General features: G+C 43.3%; 1 protein-coding gene across 3 annotated transcripts in view; it reads left to right on the forward strand.

The window, feature by feature from the left end:
• Window positions 1–1,974: 1,974 nt before the first annotated feature.
• The window catches only part of ITPKA (inositol-trisphosphate 3-kinase A), a 39,429-nt gene continuing 15,258 nt past the window's right edge, over window positions 1,975–26,145 (forward strand). The window contains exons 1-3 of one of the 3 annotated variants that reach the window (XM_030274328.4): window positions 1,980–2,742; window positions 3,064–3,114; window positions 25,921–26,017. In XM_030274328.4, the coding sequence (XP_030130188.1) occupies window positions 2,239–2,742; window positions 3,064–3,114; window positions 25,921–26,017 (652 nt within the window). In that variant the 5' untranslated portion in view covers window positions 1,980–2,238. Of the gene's footprint in view, window positions 3,115–25,920; window positions 26,018–26,145 lie in introns of all 3 variants that reach the window. The other 2 variants (XM_072929979.1, XM_002200246.7) reach the window with 2 other exon arrangements.

Here is a 26,145-nt window from a genome sequence, read left to right on the forward strand (position 1 = left end):
TTCTCCTGTGAATAAATATATTTTTCCAGTTTGCTTATCTACAGACAGAAGCTGGCACAGTGACATAAAGGAGTTACATGGGTCCAATGCGTGTGTCTGTGTATAATCTTGAATAGCCATTTAAAACTGCCCTCAGCACTTTCTGCTCTATCTATAACTTTATTACTGTATTCTTATAAAAGCATCAATTATAAAATCTTTATTTGTTTAAACTGTTAAGACTTTAGCTATATATTAGGTCTAATAAATTTTCATGTTTTGAGGCTGCCTTTCTGCTACATGAAATTTGAAACTGATTGCAAAATTAATAATAAAAGCAGTGACTATCTTTTTTCAGAAAGAATGTAAATCCATTACGGTCTACCATGAAGGAATACCCTCCTGCAGGTGCTTTGGTGTTCTCACTGCCTGTTGTACTGCCAAGCATTTTACTGTGCACTTCACCGGTTGTGTTTTCACATAATCTGGCGGCAGCTGTCAGCCCTGCCTCCCCCATCACATGCACCTTGGGAGAATTCCCATCACAGCTTTTACACAAAACAAAGTCTACCACAACGCTTGGCCATTTAAGCTGAAAATCCAGACTTCCCAAATTCCTGTCTAGGCACTACCTGGTTAAAGAAAAGTGTCCAAAAATGACCGATTTTCTTTTTTAATGTTTCCCAGCTGCCTTTCTGCCTGCTCCTGAGCATTCACAAGGTGTGGGCCCTGTGAGAAGCAGAGCAGCCACCTCAGGAGAAGGCATGTTGTGTGGTGCTTTTTGGAACAGGCTTTTTCAAAGGTAATCTGAAATACCAGGATGTAAAATAATCAGCTGTGGCCAAATAATCTGACCAAATCACAAGGCAGGTTAACAAATCATTTATAGCATCACCTGAGGAAGGAGTCCCAGCTGTGGCCCGGACTGGGACCACGCTGGGTGTGGTGGAGCTCCACAGCCGCTTCTGCTAGGAGCTCCCAGCCCAAGCAGCAGGCTAGAGAGAGCAGATGGTGAGGGACAGATGGGAGAGTACAAGGAAACAATAAGATAAATGAGCAAAAATTCAGCTGAAGACTTTAGCATTTGATTCCAAAATTATTAATTTTAGTAATCGTTTCAGCTGATGGAACCCTACGGTAGAACGCCTTTCCTGTTCCAAGGGTCTTAATAGCTACAATTACAACACATGCCGCAACCCAGCACGGGTTACATTTTAGGTAAAGAGTGGGAGTTCAGCAGGCAAGAAGTACCAAGGCAGGGGCTGTCAAACGCTGAAATTCCTTCAAGGGGGCTGGTGTATCGCAGCAACCGGCAGCTGAAGGGAAGCTGATTGAGCACTGCTCGGCAGTAACGCGCTGACTGATAGACAATCCGAGCTTCCCGGGAGGCCGGCGCTGCCCCGAGCCCCTGTCCCACGCCGCTCGCAGCCCGCCGGGGATGCTACAGCGAGGCGTGGGGACGCGCCCCGCGGCCGGGGGAGCGCCCTCAGCCACTGGCACCGCGCGGTCACTCACGCACCGCCGCTCGGTCCCCGCGGGCTGGTGACAGCCCAGTCACATCCCCGCCCCCGCGGGGTGCGCCCAGCCACCCCAGCATGCCGCGGTCCCGCCACGACAGGCCCGGAGGTGGCCCCCGGTGTCAGCGCGCACCGAGGGGAAGGTCACACACGGACCCCAGGCCGCCGCGCGCAGCCCTCAGGCGGTCCAAGTCCCCGGGGAGGGTCACGGGCCCCCTCCCCCGCGTCCTCCGCCGGGGCCGGGCCGGGCCGCGCCGCGCAGCCGCCGTGCCCGGGGAGCCGCGGCCGCTGAGGGGCGGCGGAGCGGAGGTAAGGCGCGCGGGGCGCCACACCCGGGCGGGCACCGGGACACCCCCGGCCGCTCCCCGGGGGCCGCCGCAGGGAAAGCGAAACCAAAAGGGTGCTGACGGTGATGGTGGAGGCGGCGGGAAGGGGCGGGCAGGGGTTCCCGCGGCGCGGCTCGACTCGGCTCGATGCGATTCGATTCGCTCCTCCCCTCAGCGCCAAGGCGGAGCGGGGCGGTGGCGGCGGGCGGGCGATCGGGCGGGCTCGGCGCGCCCCCATGGCCCTGGCGCCGGGTCAGCGGGCACGGTAGCAGCCTCCGGCTGTCGCCGCGGGTGACTGAGGGCTGCCCGGGTAGGGTGGGCTGGAGATGCGCCTCTCCGCCGGGCTCCGGGCAGCCGCGGGAGACTGACTGAGCCACAAAGAAGTTTCCCCGGCGGCGGCGGCGCGGCGCTTCCCCATGCACGCCTCCGGCCGCCGGTCCTGGAGCGCTGCTCGGCAAGCGCCCGGCGCCGAGCCCGCCATGGAGCCCCGCGCGGGGCTGCACAGCAGCCCAGAGCTCAGCCGGGCCAAGCGGCTGACCGTGGGGGAGCTCTGCTCCCTCTTCGAGGCTCGCTGCGCCGCCGTCGCCGCCGCCGCCGCTCGTCAGCTGCCCGACCGGCCGAAGAGGGGCTGCCGACCCCCGAACGGGGTTCTGCCGCCCGTCATCCCCCGCCTCACCGTCACCGCCGAGGAGAGCGAGGAGGCGCAGGGCAGCCCCCAGGCGCGGCCGCCGCGGCCGGAGGGCGGCGGGCTGAGGACGGGCAGCTCGCTGCACCTGCAGTCCCGCAGGCTGTCCAACTCCTCGGTCTCCTCCACCGGCTCCTCGTCCCTCCTGGAGGACTCGGAGGACGACGTGCTGAGCGACACGGAGTGTAGGAGCCAGGGCATCGTGCACTTGGAGCACGGCGAGGACACCAGCCAGGTAGGGGCGCGGGGCGAGCGGTTCGCCGGGCAGCTGGGCGCCTCCCGGGCTCCTCAGGGGCCAACAGATACTCCCGCTTGTAGTGAGGTTTCCGTGACCAACTCCAGGAAAGCTCTGGGAAACTCCTGTCCTGGGCCGGCAGCAGCGCGCTGCGCTGCACAGGCTGCTGCGCCTGTTGGAAAAGCGCTTCTGCACGTGGGCTCCTCAAAAACCCGGCCAGGTGTGCGCTGTTTCTTTCTGCTGTGGAGTTGCACTTTACGTTCCAAGAATATGGGGAGATATTTTTTGATCATAAGTGGGTTGTTTTTTTCTTTTTTCCAGTCTCCTGTGTCAGATGCTCAAAATAAAATTTTTCCAGGCATTTCCCAGCAGGTATTTTTTTTTTGTTTCTTTCAGTCCTGGAGTGTGTGGTTGTCAGTTTTTGAGCCACTTCTTGCTGTGAGCATGACAGGAGATGGGGAGGAGCTTGGAATGGATAGAATGCATGCTTTTGTCCATTCTGGCAGCAACACATTCTTCTCAGTAAATCCCCTCTGTAATTTGGCAGCTTTCATCCATGAAGTGCACTTTTAAAGGCATATAGTTAGTTGCTTTTTCATGGTCTTTGATGTATATTTGCCTGACTCCATATAGCGTTTTTCTCAGGCTTTTGTACCTGAAAAATGTAGCTTTAGTGAATTCCCCCTCCCACCTTCATTGACACTGCTGCTCAAATTGTTGTTCTACTGCCAGCTCATTGGTGCTAAATTGTTTTCAAGCAGAACATATGCTTTGATAAAAAAGGTATAAAGAAGAAGTAATGCAATTTGTAGGTGATACCTCCAGCTGGACTTTTCTCATGGTAATTGTGGGTTTACTACTTTAGAGGATACATAGTACAGGAACTAAAATACTGTGCACAATATTGGTTTTGTTTGCATCAACCTGTGGCCTGATTTTGGAAGAGGAAAAAAAAAGGGCTTTGTACTTTGTAATTTTGAGTATAAAGAGACCTGTAATAATAATACTTAGTTTGTACTTTTTATTCTGAGATAGAATCTGGTATGCGTGAGAAAAAATTACTGTTGTTTTGCTGTCTTTTCTATAAGACATGCTATGCGATTTTGTGAAAGTAGCAGGAGAACAGAAATTAAAGATAATAAAAGGCCATAGGATCATTTGACTCAATATCCCTGCTGTGGCAGTATGTGTGTAGCAAGAATTTAGTCATGATGTTTCAGCAGTAAGAGAACTCTGAGATGGCATTGGTAGCTGGTTAAACTCTCTGTGACTATAGACTGAAACAAACTGATTCTTCAGATGAGAAGCTGTGCTACCTCAAAGCTTATGCTTCTGCATCTCTGAAGTCATTGGTACTGAATGCAGTATTGAGACCTAGATGATTGGGGCTCTATCCTTCCCTGTAATTTGACAGGCATGTATCATGTATGTGGGTGGTACTACTTTCTCTTAGGAAGTCTTTATAGTCATCTTTTAATTACAAGAAAATAAAATATTAAACAAAGAAGATCTCTAATGTTGATTTATAGACAAATGAAAAATATCCAGATTATAAATGTTTTAAACTCTGAGAGACCATCCTGTTCACTTAGGTGTGTGGGAAAATGAGAACTTTGATAGTATTATATTAATTAAGTTTTTGAAAAAGTTTTTGCAGTTTTCCAAAGTTTAATGCAGCTGCAGGACTCTTTAATTCCTCCTTGGTAAAGTAAGTATTCCCTCAACTCAGGTGAAGTACTTGCTGTTTTAAAAGGCTGAGTTATGTTTCCATACTTGCAGTGTAAGGGAAGATGGGGCAAACTGTGCCCAGGAACTTGCATCTTGGCTGATTTTCTTTATTATCTCATTATCCCTTCTGTGGCAAGCCATCAAACCAGGGCAGGGACTGGTACCTAGGACTCTAAACCAGCAGAACTTCATGGCACTACCTAATAAATTAAATGGGCTCACCTGCTCAGTGACTGCTTACATGGTTCATTTCTCCCTTCCTTGCTGCATTACCCACCAAGTGCTCAAATCCCAGGGGTCTGCTGTTTCTCCTGTGGTCGGGTGCGCTGCCCTTCATCTCAGGTGGCCTCACGGTTTGCTTACCAATACCTGGAGGCATCCAGGACAGTTCTTGTGATTGATGTCTGGACAATGCTGTCCAGCTGTTTCTTCAGCAAAGCAGTGACCTCATACTGTGCCAAGTTGGAGTCTGCTTTGAACTTCTGTGGGTTCAACTTTACAGGATGTGTCCTTTCGACTCATAAATCTTGAGGCAGGAGGAATGTTTGTTTTAGAATGAAAGGCTGTGGGTTCAAGGCACACACATGCAGGTGAAGATAGCTACAAATTTTAGGATAACCTACGGAACGGTTTTATATTTTGAAGATTTTATTTAGAGGCAGTTTGGAACATTTTGTTTATATTTATTGTTTGCAGTATATTTTAATAGGTGAAGGCCTTGTTCTAAGAGTGGAATGCAAAGCATAGAGAATTTTCTGACGGAAACTGCAATCAGAGGTGGGCCGAAGTTACTGTTTCCTAATTCATGGAAAATTTTGACATTTTGAAATTTCTCTTGTATTAGGAAATTCCCTGAGACTTTTTTCTGGAAATGTTAGAAGTTAATTTGGAGCCTGGCACCTTATGATTAAGCTCAGACCAGTGCCCAGAGAACTGCTGGGTTGTCAAGCCTACCAGGCTACCTATTGCCTACCAGGGACCTTGGAAACTTGCCCAGGTCTTCAACTGTGGGAGTAGAAGTTCTGATAATGTTCCTGTTATCAAAGCTTCAAGGCTTCCATCTGGAGACCCAGGAACTTGAGACCTAAGCTGAAGAAAGCCCTCCCAGGCCTCTCTACTGTTGATCTGGAGATCAAGACCCAGCTGAGTCTGAAATACTGTGGGCTCTCAAGCTACCTGTGCAGGACTGTGTGTGAGATGGGAAGCTCAGGACCCTCTGTGTCCAGGGCTTGCTTCCCTGGAGTTTTCAGGCCTTAAATCCTAGGATAGCATGCCTGGGAGTGCTGTCACTGACTGTATTCCTTGAAGGAAAGTTCTTCTCAGTAGTTAAATTGGCAAACAACTTCCCAAGAGGATGAGTGATTCAGTTAAGTATTTCAGAGAGCATTTGAGGTTGGATGGATTGACACATCATGATGATGTTAAATTTTTGTTTCTTCTTGAGCACAGTACGTGGGCATGTCCCTGGAGTGTTTGGGCCTGTGAGGGGGCAGTGAATACCTTGGGGCCGATGGCTGATGGTGACAGTGCAGTCCCAGCCTGGCTCTGCTGGGACAGTTCTCATCTGGGTAGGCCCACCTCTGAGAACAGCTCAGTGGGTGGTGTTCCAGTTTCACTGAATAAATTATTAATGCCATTTTGCAGTAATTAGCAGAGGCTTAGAAATTGGGCTGTCATGGCTTTTCTGGAAGAAGACCCACCCTTCCAAGAGTGGAGGGATGGAAGTATGAGAGAAGCCTATTCTGCTGCTGTCCTGTTTGTTCAACTTGGGGTTCAGTGAAAATCAATTGTGCAAAGCTGTGCTAATGGAAACTGCATAATGGCATATTTGGAGCTTTGTAACTCTTAGCAGTAACTTAAAAGAAGAAATATTGTTTTTTTTTTTTTAATAGCCAATTGACAGAATAGAGCTTACCCTATGGCAAAAGCTAACATTTCTGCATTTAAATGGGAAGCATACTTTTGTAGCTTTGCTTCATGCCATTGGGAGGTGTGTATACACAGCTGAATCTTGCAGTGAAAACACCAGTGGTGCTTTTATAGTAATGGAGAGGATACAAGAGTTATGCATTTTTGTCTTCATTCTGTGAATGAGCAGTTTTAAGAAGTATGAAGTCTGGTTAGCACCTTCTTTGTTGGGACAGAGCCTTTAAAGAGTGGTTTTCACAGACAATAAACACCACAATAATGTACAGCAGCCTCTTGTCCTCTTTATAGGAGAATGTTATTTACTAGATAGAAACATGCCAAATAAATCTACTCATTTTCATAGCTGTGACCTGTCATTCCAAATTCCTAGAACTGTAACCATGAGAACAGCTGACAGTTTGCTAGAGAAAAAGCAGTTCAGTTCTTCTCTGCAATGATACCAGTCCAGAAACTTTGGAGGATATTTATTAGTGACGTACATTTGGTTTGGTTTCACTGATCTTAATTTTATTTTTCATAACATCAAGTACCTTAAAATGGACATGTGTATAGAAAGGCACACACACTTAATAGCTAAATAAATTAATAAATACAGGATGAAAGTTTTAACTACTTTGGCTCAGGGGTGGGTTACATAAGCAAATGCAGTAGAATATAATTGTTATTTTTAAATGAAGAATAGGAATGACGGGATGACATAAGTAAGACTGTTAATGGGATTTTAGCCTACTCTCCAAAGGAAAGAAAGCTTGTGTAATCACTCAATTCAATTTCAACTGCTTTAGTAGGTTTCAGCCAAATTTGGCAGTGACATAGACATCTCAAAGTTTCTTCAACAGCTCTTTCAAGTTTCATAAAGGTCAGACTGGGTGGAAGAGAGGAAACCAAAATAAGTGCATACATTTTCTTCTCTGGGGAGAAGGTGGTAGAGGACACAGGTAGTGTCTCCTCTCCTGAGCTAATTAGGAGAAGATGTGGGAGGGATCATACATTGCTGTGGGCTGATGAGGTTAGGGAATGTGGAAGGTACTTGTTGAGGCACAGGGGTGAAAGGGAGGAAGTTATGAGGATGTGTGGAAATGTTAGGGAGGTTGGAGGGAACAAGTTTATAGAGGACAGTGACATGCTGTAGATACTGTGATAAGGGTGCAGGACAGTAGATACCAGTCATGTAGAAACTAGGCTTCTGTAGTGTTCAGCTCACGAAACAGCTGCTTTTGATGGAATACATTTAATGCTGCTAAAAACATGCTTATTGAGAGTGACAGCCCCAAATACTGAAATCTTCCTATTGTATACTGAACAAATTTGAGGCGAACAGCAGTAATGTTCCATGTTTGCACAGTACTTGGAACAAAACTCTGAACTGAGAGCCATCTCTCAGTTTGAGGATGAATTCTTCACCACTGTACATTGCAGTGGTGGCGTATATCAAACCATCAGCAGTATCAGGTCTAACAGTGACTTTTTATTAGTAGTGTGGATTCTTTTCTGTAAGGAGGTGACTTAGCTGTTCCCAAATCAGGTGAGAGAGAGGCAATTAAAATGCCTTATCAGAGTTTCTAATCCTGGAAACACCTGAAATGGTGACTTAGATGTTACAAGATTCTTCTCTTCTGAATCAATTTTTCTCTGATAGTTTTAATTTTTCATATGTTAAAGGACATGTAGTTTGGGCACACAGTCTAAAGTTGAAAGAACTCTGTGATAACTTTTTCCTTATGGACCTGCTGTGTTTGGTATGTTGTAGAAGTTTCTCTGTATGTCCACTTTTACTCCTTATAATGCTTGTTTCAACTGGAAAGGTGAGAAAAAAGTAACAGAACTCCTCATCACTGTGTGATGCATGTTTAAAGAGGTCATACCCAAGTGTACTTTTCTCAAGCTATCATTGACTCAGCAGATTTATTTGTGAAAACCCATGCCAGTCTTAAAAGGAATAAGGGTAGTGTTTGGAGCAATAGTTTGCTTGTCTGTAGTCTGCATATTTTTGGGTTCTAACACTATTACCCTGTTAGACTAGTTTGATTAGAGTGAATTTTTTTAACTGGTTAATTTGATTACCACATGTAATTAGTGTGGTAGTTAACATATTCAAAAATTACCTCAACTCATATCTGAAGTTTATAATAAATGGAATGTATAAAAGTGGATTGGTTTGATTCAATGCTCACAATGTGATGCAATTTAATGTTGGAAGCTGAGAATGTGGACTCTGTTTATGTGGTAAACAGTTGCTTTGTTTAGCAGTGGCTGAGAAAATCTGTGGATCATCATATGGCATTTTGTAGTGATTATCTGTAATATGTGGTGGTAGAAAAAGTAATGTAACCTTAGACATCTTGGAAGGAAAAGGTGATCTTATGTACAGCAGCAGTCAAGTCTATCTTTCTTCTTCACAGTCAGGGTAGTTCTTTTGATGGAAGGGGGCTGAGGCAGAGAAAATTGGCTTGTCAGTCCATGTTAATTTGGATCTTGCATAGCGTAGGTTTAAATGGAATTTTTAAGTGCTCTTCTCTACCAACAGAGCTTCATCTCAAAAGCTCTCAAATTAGGTAAGATGGCGTTGTCTGTCCAAAGCATAGCATACCTGGGGAAAAATATAATAAAAAAAGGTGGGGAGTGGGAGCAGGTGTTAGTCTCCATCAGCTCCTTCTGAATAAAAGCATAGGGAGAGGCTACCTGTTCATCCAGTGTCAGGCTAGCAAATAGCTAGTGTGGTGTGTTTCCAATGGTGATGTATTGGTGTATTTTTTCCAATTCATTCATTAACTAATTAATTCCTGTCAGTAATGGAGAATGTTTTCTGGGATAACACATAACCAGCAGCATTTGAGTGGATTTTTGTACTGATGAATGATGAGCTTCTCACAAGGGATGAAATCTTCTACATTCCAAAACATGTAGGTGTGAGACTGATGCTACAGAAACTTACCCCGAACCCATCAGGCCTGGCTACTATTGTTGCTTGTTAGCAAATCTTCTGTTCCTTGGCAAGCTTGGGAAGAAGTCAGCCAAAGACAAATGAACAGCTCATTTGAAGCAGTGATCATAGGCTTGACAGGATCCAGATTTAGAGCTTGGGACAGGCTCTCCAAGCCAGTTGGTGACTATAGCAAGCATAACATAGACACTGCTTTGTGGGAGCTTGGCATTAACCCAGAATCCAGGAGCCCTCCATATATACAGGCTGAAATATCCAAGTAAGGTGATGCAAACCCTTTAAACTGTTTACCTCAGGCAACTATTACCACATTTATTTTACTCACATTCGACTTCAGTCTGCTGTTCTTATTCAGCCTTCTGACCTCATCTGTACGTGAACCGCATTCTCACAGAGGTGTGGCTACAGGTGATAAAGAATATGTATAGAAACATGTTTAGTCTGGGTGTCATTGGTACTGAAATGTGTCTGATTCATCCAGAGGATTAACAGGAAGCTGGGACATTGCAGAACTGTATGAGTTAGTCTGTGGGAATGGCACAGTTCACTTGGGATATATCAGCAGAATACATCTTCATGTGTACTTCATACAACTTTCATGTGATAAGAATAATGTCTCTTGATAAATTGCATACAGAGAGAAGGTCTTTGTTTTCAGTGATGGTAGACAATCATCATTCATTATCAATATAACTGATTTGAGTCTCCTGTTCTCTGCCACATCCCAACATAAAGTGATCCAGTCTTATTTACAGCTGCATTCACTACTCTGAGCTGCTACAGAGAACACAGCTTTCTTTGTGTCTCAGCTCTTTTCAAGCAGCTCCGTATAGCTGAGAACACTGCAGCAGTTCTTTCTAGTGATGTTCACTCAAGGCAGCTCTAATTTCTGTGCTCTGCTTTGCTTCCTGTGGTGGAGCGCTGAATCAAATGCAGGCTTCTACTTCTCACCTTTGAGGTGCTGGTGCTAGGCAAAGTCTGCACGTTGTGGGCACACAAGAGATGGATAGAGCGCAGCTGTGAGGAATGTGTTCAGCCATCCCACTCCAGGTGCAGGAGGTGAGCTTGAGGAGGCTCAGCTGTGCACGAGGCAGCTGTGGATTGGGTTTTCCCATACAAGAAGGCATCTCCCACCACCAGCCAGCACTGGCTCACTCTGCAGCACATATTTTGGAAATGGAGGGAACATTGTTGCCTTCTGCTACTGGAACCTCTTTAAGTGCTCTGAAATCATCCTCTCTGCTGTCTTCAAAGATCTTCTGGGCATGTGGCACAGATAGTGGTACTGTCATGTGCTTTCAAATGACCAGTCTTATGGGTACACACATTGCAAAGGGTAGCTGCAATGTGAATTTCTGTGTTTTCTCATTGCAATGTGAATTGCAATACAATTAAAAAATGCAGGCTCCTCAAGAGCCAAACTTTGGAGATGAGGGAGGTAAGAGGGTTGTAATAGCTTCATGCTATGTACCATCAGACAGAAGGGGAGCGACTGACAGGGATTGGGAAGGCTACTGGAAATGTTAGGGAAAGAGCAAAACTTAATAGGCAACCAGATTATTGCTTTAAAATTCAAGGAAAACAAACCAAAATTCTTAAAAAAAAAAAAAAAAAAGCAAGAGAACATGTGACAACTATATTAAGAAGTCATCAGTCAAACATTGAAAGTATATGTAATGAAAGAACTCACGTGCCTGCAGTGTGGGTATGTTAATGTTCTACTGTCTTTCATTACAAGCAGGCATAGCACTTGATGCACAGAATTCATGAATTTCAAGAGTTCTGTATTTTCAGTCAACTCAAAGGATAAGTTACAGTTCCACAGTGACTGATGACATGTATTGCAGAACCTCTGTTTATTCACAGATAGCTCTGCAGCAGATCACAGGAAGGGAAAGGCTGACTTCCCAATTTAATGCTGCTGAATGCTGATGTGGAGAGCTGCTGCCTTTCACAGTTTCACAGTCCCTCTTTACTTGGGAAGAGACTAGGGAAGTTATTTATGGAGACTTTCACCATGGCAAATGACTGTATTTTTTTCATTCTCCTTTTGACTAACTTGAGAGTGAGCCTTACTAGCAGAAACACTGAACATTTGTACATGCAGCCAAAGTTAATGGGAGCTGTTCTACAACAGTATTCTACAGTGTTGTATAACACTGGGTATTAGGAAAAGCAAAATTTGACACCTCAGTTTAAGCTTACAAAATTAGTGTGCACTTTTCACATTAACCTATCTTCCCTTCAGTGTTTTACCTGTAAGATATGAATAAAACCATTCATTTAACAGGTTGTGAAAACAAATTCACTAACATTTGGAAAACAGTGTACTGCTGCTGTAACAGTTGTCTTTAGGTTTGTACTAAAAACTTCAATTCTGAAAATTTCTAACTTCTGAGTACTCAGTTTTGCACTTAAGGTATTATCAATAAGTTCCAGCACAAATGGAATTCTGGATCTGAATGTGTTCCAGGAGCAGAAGGTGCTGGCAGTGATGTTTCATCCTCCCTCCATTCCCAAAGCACAGGCTGTGGAACGAGGCGGTGCTGCCTGGCCCAGGTGAGGTGCCGGTGCTAGAGAGGGCACTCACAGCAGGGCTGTGCTTGGAGAGGCTCTTCAGGCACCATGATAGGGCCCTCTGGTGTGGGGAAAACCTAGTTCACAGCTGAGCCTCCTCAAGCTCCCCTCCTGTGTATGGCTGAACACATCCCTTACATCCCTGAGCTACACTGATCCCTTGTGTATGCCATGTCGAGCAGTCTCCACAGAAGGTAATTAAATACTAATGAGAGTCTACTGCAAATTAATTTGAGGTTCTCACAATTTGCCAGGCTTTGTCAGGTTGACTTCTGCTCCTCACATTGCTTACTCCTTCTTTGAAAACACTCCTCTTCCTAGATTTCAGCTTCCTTCCTCAAAATTCAAGGTTAAAAAGCTTTTCACTTTTCAGCTTTTTTTTTTTTTTAATTTTGTAGTGGGGTCAATATGAATCTTTCTAGCCTTGGAAACAGCTCAAGTTTTTGTCAGAATTGTTCAATCTGACACAAACTAAAGAGTTTTAGCTCTTTTTTGAGGTGGTTAACTTAGAGTAAATCAGCAGAGAATGAAACACATATAAAGAATTCTTGTGCATTGGTGCTTTGCTGGTTGTGCAGGAAATCTGGGGTTTGGGACCCTGAAAGAGGCAGAGCTAGAGAAGTCTATATGGCCTTTGTACTCTTCTCCATTGTTGTATGCTTATGTGATGCAACAGAAAGGATAAAAATCTGTGTGAACAGTCCTTTTTCATGCATATCAGCTGTTATCTTGTGCAGGGTTTGAGTGGGTTGTTGGCTAAGTGCACTTGACCTGAATATTCTAATAATGATAAGCTCTGCTTGGTGTGGGCTCCCTCCTTTGCCACGCATGTATGGTCTCTAGGGATGGCATTGCTGACCCCACAAAGGGTCAGCTTTGTTCAGAGGAAAATATGATCTGAAGAAACTAAGAAACCTTCCTACGCTTTAGCCTTTGCTTTTCATAGTACAAAATGCTGAGTATCAGAATTTTGAGCTGATAATTTGATACAGTTTGTATTGTCTTGCTCTGTGGCATTTAAGTAAGGAACTTTTTTGTCTTGTTTATACCAACCCAGAAGGAGTAAGCAATTAAATCCTGAGGTACTAATTTCAGGACAGATCCTGCCATTCTGTGGAAAAACTTATAAAAGGATTTTAAAGTGGAGACTCCTGACTTTCAGGTGCTTGGGTTTGGGCACTAATCAAGCCCCTATAAGAATTTCATGAGTTATTTTCCCAAAATTCATAGCAAGACCACAGAAAATTACTTGCTTTCAGCAAAGACACCAAGAAAGGGAGCAAGTCCTGAGCTCTGTAACAGTCCAGTGATAGTTAATCACTATGCCAACAGTCTCCAAGTCTTTTTCCAGTAATAGGACTGGCTGATGTCCTGATTATGATTTCTCATTCAAATATTAAAACTGGAGTTACAGATAATTAATCGTCTGTCTTCTGTCCCTGTTTATCCACTGGGATTTTCTGCATCATCTCTAGAAGTATGTCCTCTTCCATTGCTGTAGTTTCTGTCTTGATCCTAGTCTCCCTTTTCAGACCTCTGATTTTACAGGAAACAGTCCTGTCTGGGACTATAGGATGAATGTAGCCAAATCACCAATACTCTTTTTACATTGCATTCTTCAAGAAAAAGAGTACGTGGGCAGCAAAATCAGTCTTGGCTTGTGAAGTAACTTCTCTGTGTGGCCCGTTCCCCTGTGTCTGGTGTAGGTCATCACCCATCTGCAGATGACATTGCAAATGTCTGTCTTCTCTTTGTTGAGTCCTGGTAAATTGATATTGGTCACTCTTGGGTTTTGCTACCCATGTCCAATGTGGCACAGGAGCTGCTGCTTGCTCCACATATCAGGAGGCTGGTGTAGGTGGTTGTGCAAGATACGGGAGTGTGGCTTGCAGATCTGTTGCTAGGAGCCAACAGTATGAAGTTCTTTGAAGTTTTATGGGGGTTTTTAAATCTCTTTTACTATGAGATAATAATTTTGGTAGATAAATTGTCCTTATAAACTTCACTCTGGTTATTTTACTTTCTTTTTAGGTGAGTTTGCATCTTAAAAATTGGCAATTCATGTTTATGCTTCTACAAAGGTGGGTTCTCTATCATCCTGCTGGTGAACACACGTTTACCTTCCGGGCAGAGGAAGCATGCTCTATAAAACACATTTGCTATTGTTCAAACACCCACAACTCTTCAGGAAGACAGATGCCTTGTTTCAGTTTCAGTCTTTAGTTGAGTCACTCGTGCTTATATAAGGATTGAATTTGATTCTCTTTCTTAAGGCTACATTATGGAAATTAAAATCTTAAATAACCTCTTGTCTCTGGGGCTAGCTGCTACTGATACAGAGGAGGAATTCAACTCGCTTCTCTTACATTGTTCTGTTAACAGAAATTATATTTTGATCCTGTAGTTTTGCTCAAGGGAGAAATCATCTTTTCTCTGTATCCCTTACGTAGTTCTTAGAGCTGACTTGGGGAAGGAAGAGTTTCTCTAATCTTAGGTTTGCATCAAAAACAAACAACTACCTTGTAAGCCTCTCGCTCCAATGGGATAAGGTGAAGAGTCCTCATTTCCATAGAACTACAGGTTTCTTAATCATCGCCCCATTCCATTAATAGGAGTGTGGGTTTTTGTTTGGTTGAGGTTGTTTTTTGTTGGTTTTTTTTTTTTTTTTTTTGTTTGCTTCAAAATCCTTTCAATTGAGTGGTTTGGAATAATCTCAGAGTTACTCTGTGTTGAAGCTTGGAGTTACTAAAGTGGTTGAAGGATGTGGCTTTCCCCTAGGTAAACACCACACCCTGCTCAGTAGCAGTGCCTGTTGCATGTTGACACTTGCATTCCATTGCCAGGGGTGGGCCCTGTTTGAACAGTGCAGTGCACCACAGGTGAAGCAGTAACTCCTTATGCTTCCTTAGAGGCAGTTCAGAGGAGACAAGGCAGGAGAGGTGGACTACTGGACTTTGTCTTGTGATAGGTGGAAGAGCAGTTGGCAAACTGCTACTAGTGTACGTGTGGCCTGTTTTTTACATGACATATTTTTACATTCTCATAATAGTTTTCACTTAACATTGAATTACTGCTTATTTGAGTACTTGACTGTCTTGAGTGCCTCTAATTTAGTTTACAAGCACTAATTACTTAAATTTTTCAACAGTATTCTGAAGCGGAGTTGTTATAAGCTGCAGCTGTGGGAGCTGGAGCAGAGAAAGGGCACCTAGATTCCATACTGAAGCAGTGACATTTGCTCAGATCTTTTGCAAGTGAGTGTCTGACAGTTTAGGAATTATCTTGGTAGGAAAGAAAAGTTAAGTAAAAATGTTTTAAAAATCAATATCTGTCAGTAACCTCTTTATATGTATGTAGGTAGACATGCAGGCACCCTAGTTCTGTCCTTGTGCTTTCTATCCTTTCCTGCAGAAAAAATTAATTACAGTACAATAGTCTTCCACTGTTACATTTCTTTCATGCAGAATCTCAAAATTGTGTGGGATGCAGTTTCTGGGGCTGTTACATGAGGATGTGCTGAAAGCAGGGTCAGCTTTCAACATGTGTGCACTAACCCAAACTACTGTGGATAGGAGTAGAGGGATCTTTGACCAGCTAGTAGAAAACAGTTTTGCAATTCCTGTTGGATGGTAGTGGTTTCTGGCAAATAGGAAACTGTAAGAAAGGATAAGCATTAAAATTTTCTTTATTTCTTTGTCTGTTCAGACTGGAGATTCTGCTGTGGCCTCTGAGTCCCTGGGATGTGAAAGTGGTGGTGTGCCTAGCCCTGAGCTGCTGGGCAGGCAGGATAGAGCTGTGTCTCCAGGTAACAGACTGCACTGCCATTGCAAATGAGATGCAGCACATGCTCAGCTTCCTTCCCAAGTTCACTCAGGGGAGATTAGCTTATTGAAGTTATTTCCTGGCTTCTTGCCAGAACACAGTCTCCCTTGATGTTACACAGAAACCACACCTGATTTAAACCGATTGGCACTTGTAGTACATTTGGATTTGAGGTTGTCACAGTTCACAAATGACAAGTTTGCACCTTAACAAGTTGTGATTGTGTTTTAGGCTAAACCTATTTATTGGTCTATGCACAGAGAAATGTGGATCTGTTTGGATTTTAAGTATTCCCAAATAGTCATCCTGTTTGGAGCTGATAATTCTGTGTCCTACCTGATAGGATGTTGGGCTTATTTTATCATGTAAAGCGTGTTGTCTTACTAGATATCCCTTTCTCATGTCTGGAGGTGTCAGTTAGTGACCCATAAGATGTGGAAGACAGGCAGAGAACTGTCAAATTGCTAGACTGTTTCTGAATATTTAAACTGCAGTTGTTTTGGAGGTTAAGAATGATTTCTTTCCTTCTGCCACACCATCTGCTAAAGTGATGTTTGATTTACCACATATCTTTTCTGGGTGATGGACAGCCTGAATAAATCGTGAATGTTTGGGCTCTGAGTTAACTTTCCTATAGTGAGGAACTTTCCAATAACTTCTTGGATGGTAACATTTCAGTTTCCAGCAAGACTGATGTTCTGGCAGAACCCTGATAGGGGCAGAATGATGTTGATTCAGCTTTCCTGTACTCAGTAGAGACAGGTGGCAGAGCTCCATCCTGTTAGAGAACCAGTGTCTTTCAGAGCAGGCCACAAGCTGTGAAAGTAGGGATAATGGCCATATTTTATGCCTGCTATGAAAGGCAGATAGTTTAGTATCCCTTAGAACAGAAAACCTTTATTATTGTTGAATTAAAATCTGTTTTTCAATCACCAGGATGAGCTTTTGCAACATATCTGTGAGATAAATAAAGGAAACCCTTGAGACAATGCACCTTTGAAGCCATCTAACTTTATTATTTTGCATTTTGGCCTAGGAATAATAGAGGTTGCAGATATTCAACTGGTAATAACCAGAAACAAAATGCTGACATAGATTCCTACAGAATAGTCAGCAGATTATGGCTCTTGGTGCTGTTTGCAGGAGGGCAAGCAAGGCTTTTGCTTCTTTGTAGTTCATTTTCCTCTGATTTAGAGGGGAACTGCTCCTGGACTGTACAAGCAGATTCCAGCTATGGAGTGGGACATGGGATTTTGTGCTCCTAGTAATTGAGTCTGACCATCTATTTCTTTTACTGTCACTTCTTCCTTTAGTCCAGACATAATGAGCACCCAGCAGGCTTACCACGTATCCTAAAGAGTACCAAACCAAATTATGTGTGCATCTCTCTGCATAGTGAGGCACCACAGGGGAGAAAACATCACAGGAACCTGAGGCTTCTGACTTGCAGTGTTGTTTCTGCTTATTGCATTAAGTGTTTCTCATGACTCCGAAGATTTAGCCCAGCCCATCCTGAGTGCAGCACAAACAGGAAATGGAAACCCTGCAGTCAGAGGATCCACCTGCTAAATGCTGGTTGAGCAGCTGTGGCCCTCACCCATGGCTGGGTGCAAAGCCCAGAAGCATCAAGGGCTAAGAACAGGCTAAACAGTGTTTCTTCTCTGAGATTGGAGGCTGGAGGGTGAAAGAGAGGGAGGGAGAGTTGAAGGTGTGTTCACAGTTTGCCTGGCAGTCTGATGAGAGGTGCTGATCAAGAGGCTGCTTGTGTAGCATGCGAACTGCTGCTCTTTAGGAGTGCATGTTCTCCCTTGCTGTTGATTATCAGTCTTACAGCTCCAGCTGGCACTCCTACATCACGGGAAGATCAACTGTGTGACAAAGCAGGGAGTGTTAAGTTCCCTTGGGAAGTTAGACGCAGGGATGGTCAGGGCTGCCAAGGCATCCAGTAGGTGGAGACGGCTCGGGGGTCTCCTCGACCAGGGATGTGGTTACACTGTATTCCTTGAGCAACAGCTGACAGCATTTGAAGTAACGCAGCTTCCCTGGCAGAAGGCCATTTGCTGTGATTTGGCCAAGTTATCAGTTGGCATTGATTGGCACAGATCTCAGTGTGAAGAATGATGCTGTTGCTTGTCAGGGCACAGACTTTCTAAAGCCGATGCTCGTAGCTCCAGACTCTGGACCAGGCTGTCCAGACATCAGTTATCGTAACACAACGTTCTGGCCCCAAACAGCTTTTTGGCTAATCTCTGACAAACACACTGACTCCTCTGTGGATTGGTGCTTGGTGCTTCAGGAACCTGTTTTCTGCCAGGACTGAGAGAAGGTGAAATGTGGTAATAAAGGGGCTGAGTTGCTGTAGGAGCCTTACCTTACCGTGGGAGCTGAGGTAAGTGTTGCACTCAGAAGCGCAGTGATAAAGGTTTGTGTGAGGGTTCACTCACATACGTTCGCCTTCTTAACTTGCTCTTTCACATCCCACCCATTGAGATCTTTGTCTCGATTTGTGATTCATGTCTGATTCAGCCAAGTGGGTAGTAGACTTGGAAGAATCTCCTGAGTTTGAGGATTCCAGGAACCTTTGATAAGGGGCAAAAGCAGAGAAACTGGCTGCTGAAAGTATAAAGTGCCTTCTATGATAAATTCAGGGATTTGCTGTCATTGTTGTTTAGGGCATTTTTATTTTAGCTATGGGAAAATCTTGCACCTTGCTTCCCTACACAGAACCTTTGTGGATATTTCAGCTATATTTCTTCCAACAAATACGGTAAAAATGTCATGTATGCCTCATTTACTCTGTGTCTTGTAAGGTGTTCTAAGTTTCTTCAAATACCAGATGATCCCAAGCCTTGGACTTGTTATAGTCTGGATAATTATAAAAAAAAGTAATGGAATTTTGATCATCTGCAATCAAAGGCTTTTACTATCTGCTTTAGGTATTTTAAAAACATGTATGAATGTGTATGCTTATATCACTAGAAGAAACACCAAGGATAATTATGTTTTGCTTACATTTGGCATAAAAATGTCAGCTAGTTCAGGATCTGGATCTGAGCAAGATGACTGTCTGCCTGTTTCATATCTGCAAAGACAACTACACTAAGCCTCAAACAGAAAGAACTCAAAACCAGAATCCCTTGATAGGCAAATTTTGTGACTGTAACCGGAAAGATACTGTGTTGCTCAGCAACTCTCACTATCTTTTTAATTTTTTTTCTTATATAACATCACTCAGATCCTCAGTTCTCCCCATGACATGAAACCATATGGTGTACTGTCCCAGAGCTGTACTCTTTGAGAAAATGAAATCCCTAACAACCATTGAAGCTGGCTGCTGGGAAGCTGCACCCATGAAACAGTCTTTGGTTTGGGGGAAATTGTGCTGATAACAACTTGTCTTGGTAGAGTATTGTGATTTTGACAAAGCAGTAGATACTTTGCTTAAGTGTTATGTGGTTATTTTTTAGTAGATTGTAATTACAGCACTGTTATTGATTACATTCACACAGAAAAAGAAGCAGATCTAATTACAGAGTAATTAAATTAGGCCAGTAATTTTCTTGTTTTGCTCAACATTATTTCTCATGGAAGTTTTTTATAGTAGTGGCAGGTATTGACTGTATTGAAACAGATAAAAAGAAAGTTTTGTTTCGGCTAGGTGTAGTCCATTAAAATAATATGGTTAATAGCTTTAGACCTACATTTAAGTTCTTTACCTGTGTAGGTCCAATATGTCAGATCAAAGCCAATTAAAATAAAGTGGCAATCAGTGAAAGCAGAGAACAAATATATTATTTTAATTTTACAAATTATTTAAATAATTGAATAAAATAGCATCAATACTTAGGAAAACAAATTAACTTTCAAACTGATTTCAGTTTTAATAAACTATTGTAAATAAAGCGGTCAAGGGTTTTGTAAATAAAATTAACTCAGAGGTTTTAGAAAACATTTTAAGTAAGTGTATATACTATAAAAAGTAAAACTAGAGGCCAGGAAGGCCAGTGTTATCCTGGAATGCATTAGGAAGAGCATTGCCAACAGGTCTAGGGAAGTGATTCCACCCCTCTACTTAGCCCTTGTGAGGCTGCATCTGTGCTTCTCAGTACAAGGGAGACATGGAGGTCCTAGAGCAGGCCCTGAGAAGGGCTTTGAAGAGGATTAGGAAACTGAAGCAACTCTTATGAGGAAAGGCTGAGGAAGCTGGCCCTATTCAGCCTCAAAAAGGGAAACATGAGAGGGGACCTTATCAATGTCTATCATTATCTGAAGGGAGGGTGTCAGAGGATGGAGCCAGGCTCTCCTCAGTGGTGCCAAGCAATAGGACAAGATGCAGTGAGCAGAAACTGAAGCACAGGAAGTTCCACTTGAATAGGAAGTAGAACTTTTGCAGGTGATCAGGCACTGGAACAGGTTGCTCAGAAAGGTTGTGAAGTCTCCTTCCCTGGAGATAGTCCAGAACCATCTGGATGCAATCCTTTGCCATATACTCTAGAATGATCCTGCTTGAGCAGAGAGGTTGGACCAAATAACCCAGTATGGTCCCTTCCAACCTGACCCATTCTGTGAAGCAATAATAAAACTGTAAAAGATACAAAATTTTAAAGAAACAGTTAAGAACAGAAAGTGATCAGCTGCTTATGCTGATACTTAAGACACCTGTATGAGTAATAGTGGGGGCCTCCTGAGGATTTGTTGTGTCACTTAGAGTAATATGGGTGCTAGTGTGTGACCAGGAAGGAAGAGTAATATAGGGCAAAAAAGCCAACCCAACAGAAAGGTGAGCTACTGGAGAATGACTAATACTGTGCCAGGATAAGTCATAACTGATACCTCGTTTAGTAATTCTTAAGTGTTATTTTTGGGCCTGCTCATAGAAGACTGTTCCAGCCATTGACTAGTCTGATGAGTTCCCAGACACTTTTTACTTTTCCAGACACTGTGGTCACTGTGCCCCAAGAGGCCAATGGTCATCACCTTCTCATGCGCCTGCTGCTCTCACTGTGATGGCCAAGATCCCTGGGCAAGGGGTTGCTCAGTGCTCCTGCATTTTGGGCACATGGCTCTTACAGGATTGTTCTGAAAAGCACATAATAACTTTTTGATAATTATAGTTTTCTGTGCTCCTTACAAGTCCCTGTGGAGGAACTTTGTTCCTTCTAGGAGTTGGTGAGACACTGAGTAGGCAGTGGCAACCAGCAGTACAGATTAGATTTCAGCCCCCATGTCCCAGAGTGGCAGAATTTAGCCTAAATGATGTAAAGACTTTAAGAGAACAGTAGGTAATGATGACTGACAATTAAGTACTCTTTCTTAAAGCCTTCTGGGGAAAAAAAAGGATTACCAAAAAAATTTCTCATTATCCTTTTGTTTCTTGCTGTCATAATAGCTTTCTTACGTAGGCTTTGTACTAGTGCACAAAAACAAAAAATAAAAAGACCACAGGATTTTGGGTAAAGAAATGGCTGAAATTTACCTGGTAAAATGATTCAATGGTCATTGTTTACAATAGCCTAGCAGAATTTCCATGATGATTTACCAGCTCAGGCAATAAACTGCACCTCCACTATGCTGCTGATGGAATCATGGGTATTTTTCAAGACCCTGTTGATTTCTATTGAATTTTAGTATTCTTTTGTTCTTTAACTCATTGCAGTTTCAAGTAATATGCAAGAATTATGAAAGCTGAATGACTTCATTTTTCTGAAGAAAAGGTTTTTCTTATTCCCCCAACGCTTCCTAATTTAGATGTGACTGATGTTTTTAGTTATTGTAATTGCTGAAAAGTCCTAAGTGAAACAAATTCTTATGTATGTTACCTGTTTGTCATTTCTTGCCTGAGGGTAGTTACATATGTTTCAGACATTCACAGAACTGAGATATTATTATTTTATTTTTACCCTTAAATAAGTGAGAGATTTTATTTATTTTTCCATAGAACAGCAGAGGAGCATTCAAGTCCCTATCCACTGTTGCCTTTAGGAAGTAGAGTGGCTCTTCCTGTTCCTGAGGTATTCAGCATATGCTCAGAGAGATGCTAGTTGTTCTGCAATGCCTGTAAAACAACAATAGCAACTAAAAAAGCCCCATCCAATTCAGGGAGTTTACACTAATCTATTCAGCAAGCTTGCTTGTTAGGATGTTATAGCTCTTGTCCAGCAGTGATGGGAGGGTTTCAGGAAAGCCTGGTAGTTCCTGGAGATTTATTCTTGGGGACTGAAGGTCAAATGCCTTCAAATGGATGAAATACCTCCTAGAGAGTTCAGTGGATCTTCATCAGGCAAGTCCTCTGGTGTACTTGTGCAGGCTCATCATGGCTGTGCCTCTGCACACGGGTCATGTGCAAAGTTGCCTGCTTATCCTGAGAAAAGGCCTGCAGAAAGGTGTGCTCACACAAACCAGTGCTGCTCGCTTACTGCTGCTCTTTGCTCTTCCTTAATGGATAGACACTGTGGCAGCAGCCAGCTTTATCCAGGGTAGAAAAGGTTGGGAATACCTCACCTAGCCAGCATCTTGTCTGCCAGCATCATGCACTGAGCAGGTCTCCACATCTGCTGCATGGATGTGTGCTTCTCTTCAGAGCTGTGCTTCAAATTTAGGAAAGTGAGTCAAGAGAGTAATCCAGGGAGTAGATTGGATACCAAACCACAGTTCCTTTGCATGCACTGTGGCTGCATTGCATGAATTGCTTCTCCCATTCTCTTCCCTGAAATTTTGTCCGTTTACTGCCAGGGGCACACTTGCCATGGCACAGACTGTCACATGGTCTGTTGCATTGGCAGAAAACTTGCTCTTCCCTCTTTAGTGCCCCACATCTTTTATTGCTCAAGGGGGTTTATATCATGTGTCAGTTAAAGTTCACATTGAGTAACTTACATAGTGAGTCTAAGAATGTTAATATTTTTCAGATTTGCTTCTTGACTCTTTTGGAACGCCTTTCTTCTTACTGTTAGAAAACTCTTGAGCATATTGAGGCATATAAAGCAGCATCAGTTCTGTCAATTCAGACAATCCTGAATGCAGATACAATACCTGAGTTTCTCCTGGGAATCTAGAAGAAGTAAGGTCTTAGAGAAACCCAGGCAGAGTAAAAAGTCAAGGAAGACCGAGCAGGAATCTAGAAGAAACAGGGACAGAGGGAGATAAGGCTGCAAATACAGACAGTGGTAGTGGGCAGTGGTAGAAGCCCTCTTTGCCATTGCAGCATAAAGCAGTGATTTGAAAAGCACATAATGCCATTGCTAACAAAGAAGAAGAGATCTTGCTTTAGAAATAGAAGTGAGAATGATTCCTCCTACAGCAAGCACACAAAGTTTTCATCTTCCCACTCACACCACTGCTCTACCAGCATGCAGCCCTGCTTGCATCCTGGCAATTTGTACCCTGGGTTGAGTGAGCTGGGAGACTAGAAATTGAGGTTGAGGAAAGTGAAACTACTGAACCCCTGCTGATGGCAACACTCCCCACAGGATGGGTCTGAGGGCAGTCCTTTCCCTCCTAGCTTGAGCCTTCTGCTTTCCCTATCTTGAGGGGGAGGAGTGGTTTGTGAAGAGATTATTTTAAATTAAAAAAGGTAAATAAAAATTGTCAGTGTTTATTTATTGGATGAGTAGCTTAAACATCCTTATCCAAGGCAGCGGTAGCCTAAGCAGCCAAAGTCCACTTGAGCTAGGGCTGAATTTGGTCCATTGTCTCTCCTTCACACCCACAGTACAAATAAAAGCTTCAGCTTCTTAGCATTTGGTGGGAGGGAGGAGGCAGGAGAGCCACTGGAGTGTGATGTTGCATTGACAGTTGATGTGCATTCGTTGAGGATCTGTGCTTCTCATTACTGATGCGTGTAGCAGTATGACAAGTCAGTGGGAGACAGGATGCAGTTTGGTAGGAGTGGAACATTGTGATGTGTATGGGGTCTTTATGGCAGAGTTATAGAGCAATGTTGACTTCTGATTAAGGGACGGGAAAAGCCCGTGTTGCCCTGAAAACTGGTATGAAATCTTAAAAAACAAAATCTTTGGCAGGAGCTAGATTCAAAGAGGTCATTTTACTTCATAACAATTTTTTTTTTCAACTATTGTTTAAATAACTTGAGGCTCTGTCCTTCTGAAGTAGAAACAGCACAGTAGACTGGAGAGATTCTGCTATCAGTGAAATCTCACAAATGAACACAAAAATAATTTCTTTGCTGCTTGAAAAACAGTATTTACGTTGCACTTTCCTCCAGAAGGAGGCTATGGACATGTTTAAGTGGTATACAGGAGTCTCTTTCATCCTCACAGATCAACAGCTGCATCTGCAATAGACACAAGTCACTGTTCAACACTGCAAGGCTGCAGTTTGGAGCAGCTTAAGGCAAATTTTAAGGAATATGAAATCCAAATAACATAGCATATAAACCTGCAGAAGTTAGTTATGAAATTGGAGTTTAGCTAGAGCTAAACATCTGTGGAGTTTTAGTAAGTGCAACTGAGTCTTCATAATTCTCAAACATCCAGGAATTTCTCTGGATGCTTTTTCTCACTAGCATAGTATGTTTTTGAAAGTATCATTGCTGCACGGGGCACATACCTGACTAAGAGTGACTTAATTTCAGCTTGAATCCATTAAAATCCAAAGTTTAATAGGTAGAAGCAATCTCATTTCAGAGTAAGCATGCTCATATGGCAATTAATGTTGTTATGTCAGTTTAATGCAAAGCATTACTTAAAACTTTCTTGTGAAGGCAAATCCTTAAAAAAAATCACTTGTGTCTGTGGGTTCATATACATTATTGATACATTTCTAAGATAGCTGCAGGTTTTTGCCCTCACACGGTGACCAGTGTTGCTGGAGGGTACTTTATAACAAATGTTGTGTAAGTTAATAAGTTTGGGGAAGTGTGGCCAGGTCAGAGAGTGATCTGGAGAGCAGCATTTTGCCTGTGTGTCATTACTTGAAATTTCACATTTTCTGTTTTTTACTTAGAGCATAGAAGACAATAAAAATTAGGTATCCTAAGCACCTAAATCTTCAAATCCAGTATCCATGCTAGAGAAGACACAGTTGTTTTGAACATGTATTTTCCAGTTGATGAGCAAGACTTAAACTTGTTTTCAGTGACATTAATACCTCCCATTGCTTTTGGTGATTTCCAGTTGGGCCATTGATAAACGCTTCTGTAAATGCAGCCTAATCCCCAGCTACACCTGATCTCAACAAAACCCTCTCAGCACTAAACTATCATGCCATAAGTATAATGCAGCTCCATTTTCTTCTCCAGCAGGATGTTTTGTTCTAGTGATAGAAGAACTGAGACTGCTCTCCTTGTTTGCAAAGCACTTTGGGATCCCTCCAAGTGTAACATGAACGTTGGTGGGCTGTAGTTCTCTCCCATCTGGGTTTCAGTTCCAGAGCATGAGACTTTTTCACTTTCTACTTTTTTTTTTTTTCCCCCTGCCTTTGTGACAGAGCACTCAGCTGCTCTTTGTGAACAGCTGTTCTGTTTCCCTGTCTGCCTGCAGCGGTACCCAGACAGCTGCAGCCAAAGGTTGCCAGAGCAATGCCCAGCTTTGTTAAAAAGTAACAGGATTGGGAAAGAGAGGAGGGAGTAGGAAAATTCATGACCTGGAGTAGGTTCTACAGAATGCTGTCAGTGGGTGCTGAGGGACCTGTGTGAGCTTCGTGTCCAACTAGAGATGCACTTTCTATGCAGGTGTCACAGTAGGATTTACCTGCTGACTCGGGGAAAGCTGCTAATCATGAGGTGATGCTGAAGTTCTCTGGGAAAGGAAGTGTTGCTGACAGCGACAAGCAGCTTATGTGCATGTCTCATGGAAACTTAAATGTGCGTATGTGTGCATGTGTGTGTTCGTTCAGCATCTGCTGTCCACATACTGTGTGACTCACACACAGAGGGTGAGGTGTGGCTAAGAACAGGCCTGTGACGTGCAGTATGACTTTTTTTTTTCCTACTTACAGGCAGCTTTCTTGTGCATGGCAGGGCGTTATCTTTATTTGCCCATTCTTAGGTTTGTGTGCATATTTTTCCAACAATGATGATAGTGTTTGTTTTGTGGTTCCACCTTTGAGCACTAACACATTAGTGAGGAACAGTTCAATGTGCATGAGGCTGTGTAATACATTTCTGGCATGTCAGGATTTCAGCTTTTGCCCAACTTAAGATTTCTTTTCTTTTCCAGAAAAAGGCATGGCATACAATTAAAACCATGGTTAACTTACCAGTAATCAGCCCCTTCAAGAAACGCTACTCATGGGTGCAGCTGGCTGGGCATACAGGTGAGAGGGGTATCTTCAGAGTGTTTGTCTCTGGAGTGAGGATGACTGCAACATGGAGAACAGTCTTTCTCTGTTTCCTTCCTTACTTCAGGTAAAAATGAAGCAGGCAATATCACACAAATCTGTGA

Source organism: Taeniopygia guttata, chromosome 5 (genome assembly GCF_048771995.1).
Source record: "Taeniopygia guttata chromosome 5, bTaeGut7.mat, whole genome shotgun sequence".
NCBI classification, from domain to species: domain Eukaryota; kingdom Metazoa; phylum Chordata; class Aves; order Passeriformes; family Estrildidae; genus Taeniopygia; species Taeniopygia guttata.